The sequence below is a fragment of the Vanellus vanellus genome (assembly GCF_965231255.1).
Source record: "Vanellus vanellus genome assembly, chromosome: 2".
Classification (NCBI taxonomy): Eukaryota; Metazoa; Chordata; class Aves; order Charadriiformes; family Charadriidae; genus Vanellus; species Vanellus vanellus.
This window is the reverse complement of record NC_138906.1, coordinates 90758811-90778840: the sequence shown is the minus strand read 5'-3', so window position 1 is coordinate 90778840 and position 20030 is coordinate 90758811. Positions and strand designations below refer to the sequence as shown.

The following is a 20030-nucleotide window of genomic DNA, read 5'->3' as shown; positions in this document are numbered from 1 at the left end:
CTTGATAACCCTTTCAGTGAAGAAATTTTTCATAATATCCAGTCTAAACCTCCCCTGGCACAATTTGAGGGCATTTCCTCTTCATGTCTTTTTGACCCAGTCTTAAAATTTTGGTCCTAGTCTTAAAGCCTCGGATCAAGAGTCTCATCCCTCTCCTCTCTCCTTCACAGCAGTAAGCAGTCGCTGTCCTCACACCCAACATCTTCTGCTGGCTGAAGCTGGACATGCCCAACAGTGACCTGCGATTTTGCTCTGCTGCTCCCTCCCACTTCTCTATCACAAAGCTTTGCACGCATCATGTAGCTGTTATTAACTGTTCATTCAGTACATTAGCTTGTTAGTAATGCTGGATGATCTCGGTGCATAAAATCTCGTTGGGTCCATTCCACTGTTCATAATTATGGGTGTGTATCTGTCTTCACACACAAGCTCTGAGTTTCTGTATTTTTAGGCCCCTTGGTTGTTCCCCCCCGCTTTGGATTGCTGTCTCCATCGCTCCCACTCCTCTCACGGCTCCCCGTGATATGAGCAATAACACTCAACAACACTGAACTCGGAGCTCTTTCTGCCTGTCGGCAGGAGCGGATGAGTAACACGGGTGGAGGAGGTGAGGAAGCCTCCCTTGCAGCGCGCTGGCTTGCACAGCCTGTGCTGTGCCAAGGTATAAAAAAACCCACAACCAAGTCAGCATTTCAGATTTGAGGTGGAAATCTCCCCGGTGAGACACTTCTGCCGGTTAATGCAACCCAGTCCCAGGAAACAATTATTCCAGAGCCCTTACACGCACTGCACACCGGGACTCCCAGTCACGCACGAGTAAATTAATGGCTTGCTCTCCGTTTCTTGGCCAGGGTCTAGGTAACATTGGGGCCAAGACCATATTTTCTACAGCATGTTCCTACCCAGCGGCACCAGCCTTGAGCCTTTTATATTTTTCTACAGGTGTGGATAAGCGATCTCTCTGAAAGCGGTGGCAGCTGAGCTCTTGCAGCCGTAATTAGGGGTGAACTGGGTGTTGACGCTCTTCTCAAAAATACCTTTCCCCTTCGCTCGCTGTTGTAGAGTAGGTTGTGCTCACAAACCTGGTGGAGAGGGAGGGGGGAGTGAATGGCTCAAGAGCTGGAAGTTAGCTAGCCGATTAATATTTAAAATAAAGGGGTGTGTTGGCTGTGTGAAGCTAGGCATTGATCTACGGAGTCAACTTCTGAGTTTAAACATATTGCACTATGACCAGTGATTCTCCACAATACAGTAGGATTTATTAATAGAAAATATGTCAATATGAGTTTTTCTTTGTACATGTTAGCAACATGTACAGTGAAACACATTTTTTTTTTCTCAATCTATATTGTTATAGTTCTTTTGTGTTATCTGACATAACCATTTATATTTTGGGCTTAAATATGTTATTTGTCAAAATGTACTTTCAGTGTTAATATACCTTTAAAATCATAGTTTATCTTTTAAATATTGAATTCATATTTTTTTTTTTCAAATCAATATTGCTCATGTTAGTGCAAATTTGTTAATCTTGAGATAGGTTAACCATTCCTTCCAGACCATAAACAGCATTTAATAAAACAGTGAGATTTATATAGCTCTACACAGCTGAACAAGATTCTAATACGAAGCTTGTTAAAAAAAAAAATCCGACATTTTACAGTACATCAATTGCATTTTATACATTTTTTTTTTGGAACAGTTTTGTTTCTTCTCTATTTCTGTGTGTGATCTAGTACAAGAATGAAGGGAACAGCAATAGGTAATGATACTTTCCTCAATATTAAAAAAAAAAAACCAAAAAGCATCATATATATCTTGCTCAGTATGGCAGCAGTGTTGGATTTCCAAGCCTGGAAAAGAAGCCGGGTAATTCAACACCTTCTCAAAACTCAGTACAGCAAGAGTGAACGTTATCAGTCGGAGCACTTGGCACTACAGAGGAATGGAAACAAAACAACACAAACTATAGACAAAAGGTATTTTATGCCACTTCATCGATCCAGAATCTCCCACTTGAGCAATGGTCAACTTTTGACTCCAAGGAATTCCTAAGAGGAGCTGAAAGGGGGCAATGTGGGCATTTCAGTAGTTTGGCGAATGGAAATAAATCCAACTTACAATAACCTCCTGTCCTAAGAACTTCAAAGAGAATGACAGATCCCTTCAGCCTGTTGGCAATCCTGCGCCTGGAGAACCGCACCAGCCTGGTGGTTATCAGGCAGTCAAGAAGAACTTCGAGTTGAGAGTGACATTCTTTATTAAAAAAAAGTTTTTATACTGAAAATGTGCTTTGTTCAAAAGAGCACTGCAAATGTCACTTATCTTATTAAAATCAATGTAATAAATAAAATATAAACAACCTGTGTCCAAAACTATGAATAATATTTTTATCTACCTCACTATACATCTGGCCCACTGTGCCCCTCCCGCCCACCCTTTCTTAAATTTTTTAAAAATTTTTTTGCATGCGATTTTTTCCCCCTGTTTACTACAAAGAGCAGATAAGGTTACATATCGTACACTGGGAAAAGCTGCCAAAAAGATTAAACTATAGTCCTAGATTACCGATAAACCAATTCTACGTCACAATACCCGCCTGCGTGAACTACTTGGGCTGTGCCCTATAGAGCAGGCGATGACCTGGGAGAGGCTTCTCCCCCTGCGCACAGCCAGAAGTGTGCCAGGTGATGTTAAGACTATTACAAAGACTAACCACAGAAATGTTTGCAACCTAAAACAAATTCCTTAACTGTAATTTAAGCAATTTACAACTACGCCATTTGTGGTGGGTTTTATGCTGTGAAATCTATACGCTGAACTGTCGCCTGAATCAAAGAAATGAAGAAACGCTAGGTTCTTTTTTTTACTTCCGGAATCCTAAGAGCTAAGTTGAATACGCCAGCACTTCTGGCCTCCTACCTTAGTTTCCTTTTCTATTTTTTAATTAAAAATTTAAAAAAAGAAATCTTTGTCCCTTACATTTTTTATTTTTCGGGGTCTTAGTTTAAATGCACAGAAATGGTCGGTATCTTTCATATTTGAGGAATGTGTTTTGGGTATCGAGTTTTCTTTTTGGTATGGGTAAAAAGAAATGATTGTCCTAATGGTTCACGAGTTGGACTCTTCTATAGCCCAAAGAGTTTGGAGACTCCAGACTTAAGTCTGTTGGGTCTTTGTTTTCCATTCCCTCAGGGAGATGGCAAGATCAAACTCTGGCTTCCTTGAGCGCTTGCTGGTTGGTGGCTGGAGAGCAATGAAATTTCCTCAAGAGAAGATCAAGAGATGCTACTTCAAAGGAAATGGCACCTAAGGGTGAAGGAGTCAGTGAAAAAAAATCCGATAACCCCTTCCTTCGTGAGTATGTGGCCTAACAATTTTGAGTTGCTATCAATGGTTAAGAAAGCGAGTAAGAGAAAGCACATACTGGAGTTTCCACTGTTTAAAAAAACGGAAAATCAAAACAAAAATTGAAGCTTGAACAAGGAAAACACTGGATGAAAAGAAGTCTTACGCCACACAAACACACACACTCAAACACACACACACACGCACGCACACAAATACTATGCATACGTGGACACACACAAGTAAGAATGTGTATTTGTATGGTAGGTTCTTGGAAATAGACATTCTTAGCAAATATGGATGACAGATCAATTGTAATTTATTTTCTTTTAACACTGTATCATCATAAAGAAAACTGGTATAAATGAAAAAAATCTATTTCAAATATCTACATCTAAAATTTTAGGCAGTGAAAAAGCACTTTGTTGACAAGGAGTGTGGAATGATGAATGTTAATTGTCAGAAACTGCTGAATGCCTTTTTTTTTTTTAGTTGCCACAAACAAATCCACATATCAGAACGAACAATACTGCTAAATATTCCTTTTTGTTTTTTTGATTTTTTTTTGATTTTTTTTTTGTTAAAACGCACCGGGGAAAAGAAAACAAAAAACTGGAAATTCATACATCTTTCAAAATTTGAAATTGAAGCAATATTTAGAACCATAGATGAAGAAACACTGTGGCATTGGTGTAATATACACAATGCACTTGTTTTTTTTTTATCTGTAATGTACATCAAATACTTTACAACAATGCATTAACAAAAGGCAAGAAACATCTTGCTGTACAGAGGAAACCCCAAATGCAACTTGAAGCCTAGATTCACAATGAATGAGGATATTAAACAAAGTGTGAGAAGCTGTTCCCCATAAAGTACGTACGCTGCTCAGTTACTTGTGCTTAACTCTTGACCCACATCCACTGTCATGTTCTCCCTCTTTCCTTCAGCCACATTCAATATACAGCACTGAACTTTAGACTCTACGGGCCAACAGTAAAGTTGCCCCACACTGTAAAATATATATATGTATACATATATTTCTTTCTAATTACTCCCAGGTTTAGCTTCCGTATCTTTTAGCCTTCTAAAAAAAATCTCTTAATTTTTTTTTCCATACCGGTTATCTGGGCCTTCCTATGGAACAGGCTTTAACAAACTAAATTTGCAGGAAAAAAAATGTCTTGTGGTATGCATGCACATGCACAGTTCCTGGAGCTTTTGTATCTGCCCAAGTCTCAAACCCAGGAGTCGGGAGAGGCTGGATAGTGGCTTGTTTCATAGTTAAGTTCACTATAGGGACGAGCAGCTGAATAGAAGTCGACGTAGTTGCCAGTTGACTTTAGTCCCAGGTGCATGTTGTATTCGCTTGCAGGTGGACGATGATGCACTTGGTCCTCAAAGAAGGACTCATCATAGTTTCTTGTTGAATTCTGAAACGGCTGATATGGTTCATAATCTTTTCTGCTGGGCTCCTGTGGAACTGGCTGTGTTGAAACCTGAAAGGCAGCAACACCCCCAGCTTGTTAGATACAACCTATTGTGGGCAACAGGATGGGAGGAGGAGTAAATCTCCCTCTATGTTTATCACGCTGCAAATACAAGTTGTGCGTTATCGTAACATCTGCTCAAGGTATTGCACGGTAGTAAATTAATTGCACAGCTTTGTCTTGTCATTGCACCTCTTTACATTTATTTACTTAATATTATTATTAAATACATTCATTATTTAATGTTATTGCTGCTGAAGATGCTGTTTCACAAGTAGTGCAAGCAGTGTAGCTTACTGTTACTTTCGTAACTATCATCTGTGTATTACTTTCTGATTATTTTGCAGCTATATAATGCAAACATCAGTGGGCAAAACGCAGCCTTGAAGAATTTGAATGGAAGTGATATACACTCCAAAGATGCTAAACATTTTGCAGCTCCCTTTGCCACAAGCGAGATTTAGAGTGACACCATATCCTTAAAAAACATTTATAGTCTTCAGGGAACTGACATGAGAAAATTTCAAGCTAAATGCCCTGAAATGTGTTCTTCTGCTACTGTTAAGCTGAACCATCTTCTTACCACCTCCTCAACACTTCTTGCTGGCAACCTTGTGTTGTTGCTACACTCCAGTGAGCTGCCTTGAAGCTGAAATATTTACGATATGCAGCAAAAAAAAATCTCAGGCGGTCACCTAACCTAAGTTTGCCATAAAGTTTATTTCAGACAGCCCGAGGTAGTGTCTGTTTTTATAGTTGGAACACCAGCTTTCACTCTATGCCACCTCTATTAGGTTTGGGCAGACTTTGTGACTGCAAAATGATATAGCTTCTCAACGCTCAAATGGTCGTTACTGGGAATATCGATGCTGAGATGTTGGTGTCAGAAGACTTTGCAGATCCTGCTGATGCTGCAAGAGTCTGTAATGCTCCTTCATGAAGAGAGAAATGGTTGCATTGCTGTGTTCCAAATTCTGTAACACTCTTTCAAAACACGTCTGTATTGGACTCTCTGTGTAGAGCGCAAAAGGCCGTCTCCGTCCTTTAACAATCCTACAAGTGATCTTACAACACTGGGCCCAATATTAGCACAGCACAAAGGAGCGTAACTACTCTAGCTTCTATTTCTAGTACCACCATCAAGGGGTGTAGGACCTTGAGCCCCTCGTTTCGTTTCACATATTCAAACACAGGTGTTTAATATTGGACACGGGAGAAAAATTCTACCCTAAGCAACCCATTTATACACCAAAAAAAGGTAGAGACGGTCAATTTTTGAGTAGGAAATAACGGACTGAAGTAGTGTGTCTGGGTTCTTTTTAGCTGAAAACATTATTTCTGGTATGTCAGTCATAAACCTGACATTTCATTGAGAAAGCAAGTGGGAAAAGGTGGAAAATTGGTTTTTTTTTTTTTTTTTTTTGTGGATTTTTTCTTTGTTTCCCTGTTGTGTTTTTGCTCAAATTGTCACCCCAAAAATCAAATTAGTTGATTCATGACTGCAGTTAAGAGTGCACCTGCTCTTACAAGACCTCATACCATTTTCTCTGAATTCTGTGTTGATTAGAAGGGCTTCATCTCTTCAAATGCAATAAAAGCAGAAACACCTTCATGCACTGAACCGGCTCACACAAAGAAGGAATATGGTGCACCACAGGAAATACTGGATAATTAAAAAGCAAAATCAAAGCCAGAAATGGGGGCACAGAATACCAGAAACTCTTTTAACCTTAAGTTCGTGGATTAAAACTGAAATATCAGCCTCTTAAATGGAAATTTCAGGTAACCTAGTAAAATTTTCAGAGACAAATCTTTTTTATCAGTTTTACTAAATAGTCATTTACCTGTCTGATACTACCAATCATTTTAAGTGCTTTCCTTAAATGGGTTTTCATCTCATTTCTCTGGCTGAAAAATGCTGTCACTTTTGCATATGACAGAGAGAAGTTGCAAAAATATTAAGGGGTCGTGACAATGAAGTATAAAGTAGCGCTACACATAATGATGAAACAAATGCCTACGGGTTCAGAAAAAAGTCTGTTTCCCAGGGACTGAGGAAATACTACACTGGAAATACCAGCTGTACGAAGGCCACACATGTCAATATTGCAACTTTTTCTGTGAGTGCATCAGCTTGGCACCCATGCTGCCCATTACATTTTTGTAATGCCCACCCTATCCAGACATACCTATTGCTTTCTCATTTTCAGGGACGGGACATTTTAAAAGATTCCCAAAGTTCTAGACTGAATGGCTCAGATGTATATACATGAGAAAGTGTCCTTGCCAATGAAATGCCAGATTTTCTCTTGCCCATGCCCCAGTGCATTAATTAAAAACCAACCAAGCAAAAAGCCTTGTTACAATCACGCTTCTGGAGTGACTAAATGGCAAAACAGAGGGCTTTTACTAGACGTTGAGTGTGTTGTACACATCCCTGCAAAAGACACAGGGGGTTCCATCTGTTCGATACTTGAGTTTCTGTGAGGATGCCTTAGCACAGGAGCTGTGTGGTGTCAGCAGTGGTGCTCAGTTTTATGATGGCTATACTCAAGTAGTAAGGTGTGACCAGACTTAACCAAATTCACTGGCACAGGACATCATGAGATACCAGAGACAGCAGAAGTGCCCATTAATAACATTAGCTTGGCTTTTGTAGTCTGTGTCACACGTAGCCAAAACCTTAAAGGTCTCAAGCCCCTCTTGATTTCATTATGAGCTACAGGCTTGAACACCTTAGATAATTTTTGTGCATACGCTGTCTTAACCTGTTGGATATTTTTGAAACTTGGGCTGAAGTTACCATTAGCATAAAGAACGTAGCTTGTTTGAAGCCAGTGGAATTGCTAGCATTTGCGCAAGCAGATGACTCAGTTCCTCTAATCTAGATTTATCAACCTTTGTGAGTTTCTTAGTTTCCATACAAGATGTTACACTGGTCTTTTGCCATCTGGAACAGTAACGTGTTAGTCTCTGTACTCACCTGATTGTGTTTTATATCTTCAGCAGGTGCACCATACGAATTCCTGTACAAAGTTGAGATTCCAGCGTTCTGAGCTGGAGAGAGAAAAAAGGAAGGAAAAAGTAGGTTTACCAAACATACGTCTTTGGCCTCAAAATGAATTCTGAAGGCTTCATTAAATATCTTATACAGTGCCTGCTTCCCATACACAAAAATCTTTACAAGCATCTGCAGACTTCTATTTTCTCTTCCTCCTACTAAACAGTCATAATCTTTGCTTTGCTGTATGCGCATGTACGTGGTAAACACATACTAATGGTTAACAGGCGCCATGTCGTGTTCATACCAATCTTGGGCACTTCACATATAAATCAACAAAATAATTACATATACAGTCAGCACTCAGTAATATATTCCAGGTTATATATGGGATTTCATATCACACATACATTAAACAGGTAACAGTAGTAAATATTGAGATGAAGAAATGCATCATTCCTTTGACTTCAGTTGGATGATGTTACACCAAATCCTGGATTATTTATCCTACAGTGCTTTTGCTATATGGTGAAATTATTCATGGGAAAAGTGATTAAATGCAACTGAAAAGTGAGTTATGTGAAAAAGCAGCATGTAGTTATACTGAAGAGGTCTTGCCAAGATAGTCTCAAATCCACAAACTGCTGTCACTTTCTTCTCAGACGCCCTACTACTAAAACGCATGGACAAAACTGAGCTGAGTATGAAATCAGAAGTAATTCTAAAGACAAGGATAAAAACATAGAGTTTTGCAAAAATTTATTTCCCACACTGCCCCAACAAAACGCATAAAAAGCTAAGGATTTTCCCTGCAAGGTGGATGTCACTGATCACTGATTTGGCTAGCCAGCCGAAGGTTAGTTTGCTGGTACAACTGGAACGATTGTAGTTATTTCTCATATGGGAAAGAATACGAGGGTAATATTTTGTGAGGATGCTGCACTCTCTTCTTACTGGGCATGTGTTACTAACTTTCCAGATGTTATAACCAATGGTTTGATGCTGTCATGAGGACTCTCATTATAAAAGTATGAGCCTGCAATAAAAATTGAGTAGCTGTGAATCAGTCATTAGTGGAATTGAAACATGGTGCTCATGCAACTTCTCTCAGGTCTCCGTGCAATGGCATAAAACCTGGAGGCACCAAGAGTTGCTTTTAATACCATCTCAAGTCCAAACCTTTGAGGATGAAGACTGAGCATCAGAGCCGAGAGCTGGGTATGGGATCCATGCTAGCCACTTCAAAAAGAAGAACCACAGTTACTGAAGAAGTAACCACTCTTTCTTCCTTTGGCAACATGCTAGCATGGACCCCAGCGTGTGCAACTGCCTTTATCTTTCCCCCAGCCATCGCACGCTCTACTGAGAAAGGAATGGCACGGTCTTTAGTCAAAGTTGACTGTAATACACCAATTCCAATCTTCACATCTGCCACGGGTTTCATGCTGAGGGTGTAGTTTTTGTCCAGTTTGGTGCACTGCTCCATATTGCTGCTTTACAGATCTCAGATGGTGTTCTTAAAGATCTTCAGCATGTTCTTGAAACAGGATAAAGACGGGGCTTATATGGTGGGGTGATGAGCCCTAACAGCTGAAAAAAGAGGTTTTTTCACTTGACAACCATTAACTATCAGGGGTCAAAAAACTCTTGTTTCTTGAAGAGCTGGATGCAGTTACTGAGATAGTGCATAGTCCTGTGTAGGAAATGGAGAAGAGCTCCAGATGTCTCCAAACAGTGCAGCAGGATCCTTTCTTTGAAGGTGGGAAGAATACAAACCTAGTAAAAGATGATGGTTGGTCTTTTCCAGTAGTAGGTACTCTTAATTCTGCCTGTGTGCCAACAGGCGGTAACAGATGGAAATGGTGACTGCTTGAGTAGTTTTTCTTTGGCCATAGACGTTATTGCTGAAGGGTTGATCTGCAGAGGTTCTCTCTGCTCAGGCTGCATTTTGTCACCAAACTTGAGTGACATGTGAGACTTGACTGCTGTTTCAGTGGTTTTTATATTCCAGCTGGATCCTCTGCTTTGGTGTTTGAAAATCTCCCCCCTGATAACAGTCTTTGGTATTAGAGGAGTCTGCATCAGCATTGCTAATTACAGTGCGTCTCATGATGGCATGGCGCTCATTAGTGCAACTACCAGATCTTTCCTTGATACCATCTTTTTTATGCCATTTTCCTGAGTTTTTTGCTTGCCTGACAAAGTGCTAGAAGAAGTTGTTATGCATATTCCTCTTCTCAAGGTCTAAAGATATTCTGAGCTAGTGTTTCAGCTACCCATTATGTGAACTGCAACTTCTTGAAAAAAATGAAAGTGATATTCAATGTGTTGGACTCTCTTAAATAGGGGAAGAACTTCTGGTAACCTTTTTTTTTTTTTTTTTTTTCATGTATATAAATTGCAAGATAAGCAGGGTTGAAGTTTCACGCAAGCAAGTTTTGCGTCAGGCATGACCGAACATATTCAGTCCAGACAGGAGAATACTGTTCATGGTTGGTTGACGTCAAGAATAAAAGACTGGTGTATGGTGCAACATCTGAAGGTTTTATGAAGAATCTGATGAAAAACAGCAAACTGGAAACACGCTAATTTATATGTTGATCCTACAGGCAATCAGAGAGACTTTACGGAGGGTCATGACCTATCCATCTTTTTACAGGTAAATAAAAAGGCACATGATACTAATAGCCATGACTATTAAAAACCCAGAAATACTCCAGAGTTGATGCACAGCTGTACAATGCACGACTGTGACATTTGCACTGATGTGCTCAGAATTGTCACATGCCAGATTGAAGACACACAGTCTCCCAGATCACATATTCTGCGATGGAAAATGGGTAGTATCAGCTTATGAGAATAGCTGCAAGGTCTGTGTTGCTGATCTCACTGCAGTGATGTGGACACAAATTCACAAGTTAAAAATGCAAAAAAAAAAAAAAAAGTATTCTTTTCTTAATGGAATAAAAACAATGACACATCAAATGCTTGGAAATGAATGCCAAGAGTTCAAGAACAAGAAATCTTGGCTTAGACTAGCTGGGAGGCTGAGATAATTCTGTCTCTGGAGGAAATGTAAGTCAAGCAATGTAGCTGCCAGCGATGCATGCAGCCCCGCTCCGGTACCTGCTTCTGAACACGCAGGCGGCATCCCTGGGAACTCCATTCCCGCTCTGCCATGCTTCAGTGAGCAGTTGACTCTTGCTGTCCAAAAGCAGAGGGCAAATATAAAAGAAAGAAGGGAGAGAATGAGCTAGATGAATGGACAGATATTGTGCGGTTAGTATCTGATTTTTGCTGTTAATGTTGTACATGTGCCATCATAGTAAAATTATCAGAGAGAAAGAGAGGTTAATAAAATAATTTTCTTATTTAAAACATGGCAAGAGAAGGGAAAGGGGTACAAGGAATAAGAGATGGAGATTTTCCAGCAGCCACACTTCTTTACATGGATGTGAGAATTGTAGCTGCAGATGAAATGATTTGAGGAGTGATGAGTATGTGTGTGTGTATGTGCTTATTTTATGCAGTATCTAAACATCAGTACATGATAGTACTGAAGAGGTCCTTTTTACTAGGCAAAATTGTGAAGGTTCTAAAACGAGTACTATGATCAACCTGCAGTACTTTGTGGTTGCACTGCATAAAAATGATAGAAAAATACCTTTGTTTTTTCCCCCTGTTCAGTTTTCAAGGTGATACTGGTTAAAAAAAAAAATCATATAGTTCCCCACAGCAATGTTCTGCAAAGCCAACAACAGCTTTGAAAATCATGTCACTCAGTAGTTTATGTGACAAAGATATTACTGACCAAAGCCGTCCCCATATATCCCAGTCACTTGATTCATGGTTTAACATGCAGCTTTCAGTTCTTATAAGTACTTCTTCTGAGCGCATTTACAGACACTTTGAAATAACACGGTGCTAGCCTTTTGCCCTCACAGACACAGACTGATAGTAAGAAAGGAAAGCTCAGCTGCCCAGGTAGTCATCCTTATCTGGTATTGCGTAACCTGCTTTTCCTGCTATAAGCAGTAGGACTTCATTTTCTAAAATTTAGTTCAAGACAGTAAAGGAAAATGCTTCTGTGCCTCACAAATCTCAGCTAATAGAGATCATTACCTGTCACTACCCCTGCCACCTTCCTGCACAGTGAAAGATGAGGTAAGGGCATGAGAAAAGATTACAGTGCATTATGGTTTCTTAAGTAATAATAAGTTCAAGTAGCCCCAGTATCTGTAGCTATTGTAACAGATGAGGGTGGTTGGTTGTGTTCTGAATGTACAGGGACTTGCAAGTAAGTTTTAATAACAAAAGTATAGATGATTGATTCTTGATAACCAAAAAAGAAAGTAAATTCATCAGAAGGTGTTTCTGCTGGTAGAAGTGAGGGCACAGGGTGAAGACCGTGATGCACGTATTCATTCAGTACGGGAACTAACAAAGTAAAAGAAACTTTTGAGTAGGAGTCCCATGATAGCATACAGTAACCTTATCTTCCCTGTTCTGAAGGAAAACACCATGGCATAAATAACGTTATCACATGCACTTATAGTTCCTGTTTTTTTTTAAAGGCGTATAATAGTTTTTGTCTTAAAAATATACTTAGGGTGATAAAATTTTATTATTGGTTATTTTTTTCTACAGAGAACAGAAGATGGATAGTAAATAAACGAGGCATCATAAACCTGTGAAGGGAAGAGGGCAATGAGAACTTTGATATTGTTCCTCTATTTTTTAGCTGTCCTTGTGAAATCAATATAAGTTATCATCTTCAGCCAAACTGTTTACTTCATAGCCTCTCCATTCTTCCCAGAGGTTTCCTGACAACTCCCCACAATGGCAAGAAGCCAACATTTCTGCTTTGAAAATCCATCAAAAAACCTTCATTTCAAGTCCCAGCCAAGAGGTCATAAAATTGTTGAACTATAAACTGAGAAGAGCTTTGGAGAAGAGCATGGAGACAGTTGTGGATAAATTGGGACTACAGCTGTGGCTCTACATTCTGTGTAAGTCAAAGAAAGCTTTGTGTAATACATCAGTTTGGCACAAAATACAAGACCAGCTCAAAATATGTATACGCCAGGTGGAACCTGAAAAAACATCTATCTAAGTCCCATAGGCCCTGTGGATGTATTGCCGGCAATGCATTGTCAGATGCACAAAATGAAATACAGGCATTGCAACGAACTTACTACATGAACTTATATTAAACCATCCAAGTAAAGTCAAAATGTCTCACAATTAAAATCACAAATAATGATTTTACATTGTTCTTTAATGAAATATTTATTTTATGAGCTACAAATATGTCACACAAATTTCATGTTGACTGTTGACGAGTAAGACTCCTTCTAACTGTCATTTTCTTGTGTTCTTAAAATGGTGCTTAGTTTAAGCTCAGACCAAATGAGCAGATATTTGGTGACCTGAAAGACAGAGAAAGTGGTTTGTTAATTTCATATTCATTTGTACAATGGTCATGTAAGGTTGTGAAATATTATTAAACTTTGCACTTTGACATTGGTTTTGATTTTTCTCACTGAGCTCAGTAGCTGGAAAAATAGTCAATAGCTGAGCATGAGGCTGAGAGTTTCGAGTTTCCTTACTAAAAGCCCACCCAGAAGATCAATAAGAACAGACAAAATACAAGCAGATATTAAAGGAAAACACAGTGCAAAAATCAAAGTGGAGCAAAGGTTGCTGGGGAAGTACAAACCTCATGATCTGAAAATTATATTGAAAGAGAAAGGAAACAAGGGAAACAGGAATGTGAGAAGAAAAACACTACAGTAAAAAGATGAAATGAAAAGGGATGGGGAAAAGAAAGCCCCAATTTTTTTAAGGTGTGGAGAGAGACAAGACTATCTGCAAGGAAACACCGATCTTCCACATAGAAACTCTTTTTTGTGAACCTTCTGATATAATTTGGTAGCCTAGAGCTAGAACAAAATACTATTGTTTCTGCCTTTTCAGCCTGCTGCTCTTACTCCTGAGATTCCCTCTTCATGGATCCTTGGCAAAGTGGTGAAAAAATCACAGTCCTGTCCTTCACAATCACACAAGTAAGGACCACTGAAGTGTTTCAGAAAACCACCTTGCGCAGTGACTATGAAACACTCAAAATATTACAGATACATAAAATGCAGTACCTTGACTGAATCTGCTGCAACCTCGTGTAGTACGCTGCAGATGCCGTTCAGGACACTCCTCATTTCTGTGGTTTCCAAATGCTCTTCACTGTCATTCCCCTTCTTCAGATTTTCATGTTCACGCTAATTAATGTTCCATATTGCATTTTCACACGACTTCACAGGCTGGCCTTTAGCTTTTGATTACACAATAGCGTATAACACTGTAGATGTAGTATGAGTACCATCATATCCTAAATACGGTCTTGAAAGCTAGTGTGGATGGCTGAGTCAGCATGCTATCGGTGTCCCCAGTGAGCTAAGGAACACAAAGACGGCCCATTGTGGCATCCTCTGAGCAAGACCTCTACAGAGGGCATGGGAAAAGGTAACAGGTATTCAGAAAGGGCAGAGTGACTCCTCACTGTGATTTTTCGCTTGCCCTGAGGCAGCATTTGAAGGAGAGGGCACCATGATGCTCAGCACTGTATAAAAGTACGAAAATGTTCAACAGAGGTTATATAAGCCTGTGCAATGATGGTAGAGACCAACACGTATTTTGCAAGAGAATTAACAAAGAGGTGCAGGCACTAAGGCAAAGCACTCAAAATTTTATAATTACTGAAATGCTAACAGGTTAATGAGCTCACTAAGGGAGAGAAGTCTTCAGTGAAACCTGCAATAGATGCCATAACGTACACAGAGAAAATTGTTCTGTTTACATCAACCCAGAGAGAAAGTAATGGAGATGGAGTTTACAAACTGCTACAGAATTTCCTAGGAATGACTGACATGCAAAATAAGCTAACTGGTCCCAGAAAGCCATTCCCTGCAAAAGACAGATGTTATGGATCACCGCACGCCCTCAACCATTGTCAAGCTTCAGAAACAACGCTAGTTAATACAAGGTGGACTTACTCACTTCCTTCTGAAATGAAAACAAACTTCAAATTAAAAGGAGATGTAAAATTGCGCTTAGAGTCTTTCCTCTGTGAAGAAACATGGTCTCCATAAATCATTTGCACACAGCATTGTATTCATTAAGATCAAATATTTCTTCAGTTGTATTTCTCAAGGTGGCTAAAACTTTGGAATCAACCAAAGCAGGCTGACTCTCCTCTGTAGCACAGTAAATTCAGCCAAGCCTATAAAATCAGCGGTCTATCACAGCTGATTTAAAATATGCTATGCAAGCATAATCTCACCTGTCATGGTGTCTTTCCTAGAAGTGTGTTCTCCCTTATTCCCATGGTATGTGGCGTTTGTTCCAGTTGATTCATAGTCTGTTTTTCTTTCTTTTAGGCTGATCATTTCCCGGGGTGAGGCTGGGGCACTTGCTAGATCATAAAAATGGATTTATTTTTTCTCGCCACATATGACTGAATGTAGTGCTTATCTCTAGAGTAAACATTTTAGTAAAGCTTGTATATGTTAGCATACTAACATTAAGCTGTTTGAAGAAACGCTACCCCATTACAGAAGAAAAGAAAAGGTACTCTTATTTCAAATACAGGAGAAATGTATTCACAGGACAATCAACTCCAAACAGAATTTTCTCTCTGAACGATTTACTTTTTTCACTTACACTCAACATCTAAGATGACCATTAAGAAAAAAGTACAATAATAATAATAATAATTTTTTTCTTCCCCTTTAGATTTTGAATTTCTTTATCTTGCCAAAACTTTCTGGTATAGGCACTTCCTTATTTTTCTCAAAATGGTTAATTTATTTCTGTTGAAAAGACCGTTGACTTTCAACTGTGTGGAAAACCCTTTAGAAAATGGTTTCCTCCCTCCTCTGTTGAAAAAAAAAAACCCATTAAATGATTCTAATGGGGACAGGAAGAAAAGAAAGGTGCTTTTCATAGAAAACATATAGCAAAGAAAACATTTAAAGGTAACTTGAATACTTTAAATATGTATGTATGAACAACTGCCATTAAAACAATTGTTACTTTAAGTAATCATTAAAATGAAATCCTTCATTGTTGATACTCGTGGTATGCCTAAAAGGAGGAAAGTACAAGGTGGCAAGGAGGAGAAATGGGTTTGTACTTGATTCTCAGGCGCTGGAAAATGTGAAGTTAATCACGGGCACTGATCATGAAGACTTAGAGCTTCTGATGCTTAGGAAAAGGAGAAAAGCAGAGGAAAAAATAATGGCTTTCAAATAAACTGACTTCAGTGTATTTAGGTGTTGGTAGATGCAATGAACTTTCCCTGTCATGGAAGGCAGGGGAAGGAGTACAAGTTGAGTGGCAGAGCACCCCAGAGCCTCGTAAAGGCACAGTGGTACCAAAATAATTACAGTGCTGGTGTTTACTTCCACTCCCTCCCCTGCCTCAACCCAGATATTTGAGATGTCAAAAGAACCTCAAAAGCAATAACAATGTCCTTGCTTAAAGAAAAGGAAAAAAATACTGTAAAAATGTAAGACAAGCTCATTTGTGAAGCTCGATCATAAGTTACACCTTTCAGCATCTCTAAACTATGTTACATTTTTTTATTTTTTTTATTTAAGGAGTAGGAAGCACTTGTACTTAATTAAGGAGTAGGGAAGCACAAGTGACGTTGAATTCTGCTTAGATTGGTTCTGCTGGCCCTGACCTCTGAATTTACAGACCAAATGCAGGACAGATGTTTTTTCTTATGAAACCATTAGAATTGGGGATTGCTTTTAAATTGCTTGCCAATAGTGATGTAATTTTAAAGCTGATAATCCAGCAGATATAAAGTAACATGGCATTATATTACCAAATCAGCTAATGGCAACTTGAGTCTAATAGGGAACAAAACAGAATGCAAACCTTGAAAAAGTTGCTAACACGGGGATGGGTTTTGTTTCAAATACGCTGGTAATGCTTTTAAGCACTCTGGTGTTTTGAACAAAATTGACTGATAAAGACAAAACCATCTCTCTCTGCTCCCTGGGGGAATTATCTCTCTCCTTCCATGTGAGAACAACTGCCTTCTGGCAAGCGTTAAAATCCAGAACCGCCCTCTTTCAGAGTTTTTACTGGAAGCAGACATAAAATCATTGGTTGTCGTTAGACTGAAAAGTGGTATCAAGGCTTTCAGTTCTTATTCTTGGAGAACACAGAAAAGAAGACAGAGCTCTCTACGCTAGTTAAAGCATCTTATCACCAAGTCCTAGGGATGGATGGCACATTGTGAGTTCATTTATTCCAACTCTTTACCCCAAGGTAGGATCCAGCATGCCACAATAATTCTTGACAGATTTTCATCTAAAACTAAAGATCTCTAATGACAGAGACCACATAACTGCTCCAAGCAGTCTGTTCCAGTGCTTTGTTTCCCTACTGTTCCCTTATGTCTAGCTTGACTCCTTGCTGCTCATTATTTGCATTTGTCTGCTATGAAAACAGAGAAAGTTCATGCCATTCCTCTTCATAGCTGGCTGTTACGTGCTTGAATACTTGATGCCTACCTCTGCCCACTGCCCCCATCTTGTCTGATTTGAGTTAAATAATTGCAGTCTATTCAGTGTACAGTGTACCCTCAGATCCTGATTTCTCCATCTCCTGATTTCTCCATCTCCTGATTCACGTTTGCAACTGACAAAAATGCCTAAATCATTTCTAAAGAACTTTTGTCTAGCCAGAGGTTCTCCTTATAATTTATTTGTCAAGGACTGGATCTTTTTTCCCTTTGGACAGTATCTCCAATTTCTCAGGATCGCTCTCAATTCCAATAATGTCCTTCAAGGTACATGAGTTTCTCCCAGGTTTATGTCACCTGGAAAGGTAATAGGCATTCTTTGTATATTATCCGGGCCATTCACAAAACCACTGAAGAGTACTGGGCCCAAGGCAAATGTCCAAGCAAAGCGTTCTTCCATTTTGGCAATAAACAATACCTATTCTTTCGAATTTTTTTTTTCAGACAGTTTTGTATTTACCACACATGACTTCTCTGGACTGTTTGTTAGCTTGCCCTAGAGCTTGCCTGTAAAAATCTTGTTGAAAGAGTCTTACTGATTACAGTAGATTTCATTTATTGACTATTCTTTCCACACAGCATTTTAAGTATGTTGTAGCAAGAATTCAGGTGGATTTTGTAAGAACAAATTTTATTGAACCAATGTTTGGATTCGATATGGATACTATCAGACAGACAGAAACTTGAACTACTATGTACAAATAGATACTCCTAGAGTTAAGCAGTATCTTATGTTCCTACTATCTTGGAGGTGTTCAGACTGTGATTATTTGTTCCAGCAATTTTCTAGAATGAAGTTGAGCTGATTGGTCTGTAATTACACGGGCTCCTCTTCCTTCAGAAACAGCCACTATATTTGTCCTTTTCCAGTCTTATGGTAACTGATGATGGCAGTAAGACTTAATCCAAAAATTAAGTATGTTCTTTAAGCAACAGAGTAACAGAAGTAAGGAGACAGTTCTGGCAAGAGACAGAACTAAGATCTCAGGGCCAGACATTTCAAGTGCCTTGCACTTACAGTCAACATAAGATTTTGAAGAAAAGAGAAGGAAAAAGGGAACAAGAGCCCTTTATGGACTTGTATAATGACAGATTTTGAAAACTGAATAGCAGCTTTCACTGTACTTCTGGCTGCATTTTCAAATTTCCTCTGTGGTTGTTCTGCAGGACTCAGAAGCAGCTTCTATATAATTAACAAAACGATTTTCTTAAAAACAAAAACTATGGTACAATGCTGATGGCAATAATCAGTTTGGCCAATTTTAATCCTAAACTCTTGGTAAAACTATGAATGACAGCCTTTGATTGAACAAGTAGTAGAAAGCACGTTGAAAGGCTGACTTTTTTATTCTGTTTATCGTAGGAGATTTTCACTGGGAATAGTTTTATCTAGTCAAGGTATGTTCTACCTAAGAATAAGCTGAGGGGAAAATGCCCAGATTTCTGACTAGAAAAATTAATTAACACTGAGGCAGAAGTTGAGATACTTAACATTAATTCATTGTATGGATTATACAGAACTAATGATAGCTGGTGTAAATAAGCCATCAACATTACATGAAGAGTTATAGTCAATCTTTTGTGAAACTTACATATGCATGTGTATGCGCACTTATATACACATACACATATAATCAGAATAAAAGCTGACAAAAAGTAATGTGGATCCTTCAACTTCTGCTATGTGTGCAGGGTGGTCATAAACAACATTGTGTTTTTCATTACTAGCAAAGTGAGTAACAGAATTTCCTCATGCTACAAATGGACACCATTGCTCTGAGATCTAGTCAGGTAATCCCAATCAGGAAAACACTGTGTGAGAATTCATAACAAAAAGTTATGGAATATTCTTTCTGCTGTAAGACTTTACCAGGTGTTAATAAAAAAACGTTAATTCATGTTTTCAACAGGGAATTTAGGTAAGAGTAAAAAATACATTTTGTGCCCTTCCACCATTGTTAACAACAAATCCGGATTCCAGTGACAGTGCTTAAAGAAGGAAAATGACAGTGATGGATTATGTCTGTCTTTACTTCAGTCCCGAAAGCCTGGTCTTACCTGAGCGGTTGTTAGGAGACATGCGCACGGGAGAGATGGAGGGCGTGCGTGATGAAGAGTACGGTCTTTGCCGATCCCTTTCTATTGTTGAAGATGAGGCTACAAAGTGATACTGCGACCATCCATCCTGCAACACCAAACATTGCGACAGCAGTCAGTGAAAACGCCATACAGTTCCCCATTTTAAGTACAGAGTATTTTCTCGTAGTGTTTTCACACAAGTGGGCTACTATCTTTTCCCTGCCACTGGGTGGCAAATATTCTTAGCAGTGAGGGATACGATGTGCTGACTGTACTGACACACCAGGAGAAAAACTAAAATGCAGAAAGTTCTGCAAAACAGCACATTTCAGAAAGTCTCAAATTATGAAAAAAGTGAGCAACTGTTTAGGCTATTTGTTTAACAGTTCTGTCTTTTTCAATGCCTCTATTTTCACATTGCAAACGGCATTCTGGCTATGAAAATATTCCAAATCATAAGACTGCTTGTCTTCAGAGTGAAATTCAGTTTTTGCTTTAAATCATTTCTATCTTATAAGGA

At 39.0% G+C, this 20030-nt stretch overlaps 1 protein-coding gene across 1 annotated transcript in view; it reads right to left on the bottom strand.

The window, feature by feature from the left end:
- Positions 1–4586: 4586 nt before the first annotated feature.
- The window catches only part of CTNND2 (catenin delta 2), a gene marked incomplete at both ends in the record, with an annotated part of 573915 nt that continues 558471 nt past the window's right edge, over positions 4587–20030 (bottom strand). The window contains 4 exons of the mRNA XM_082479407.1: positions 4587–4847; positions 7822–7895; positions 15176–15307; positions 19490–19616. Coding sequence (XP_082335533.1) covers positions 4587–4847; positions 7822–7895; positions 15176–15307; positions 19490–19616 — 594 coding nt within the window. The remainder of the gene's footprint in view (positions 4848–7821; positions 7896–15175; positions 15308–19489; positions 19617–20030) is intronic.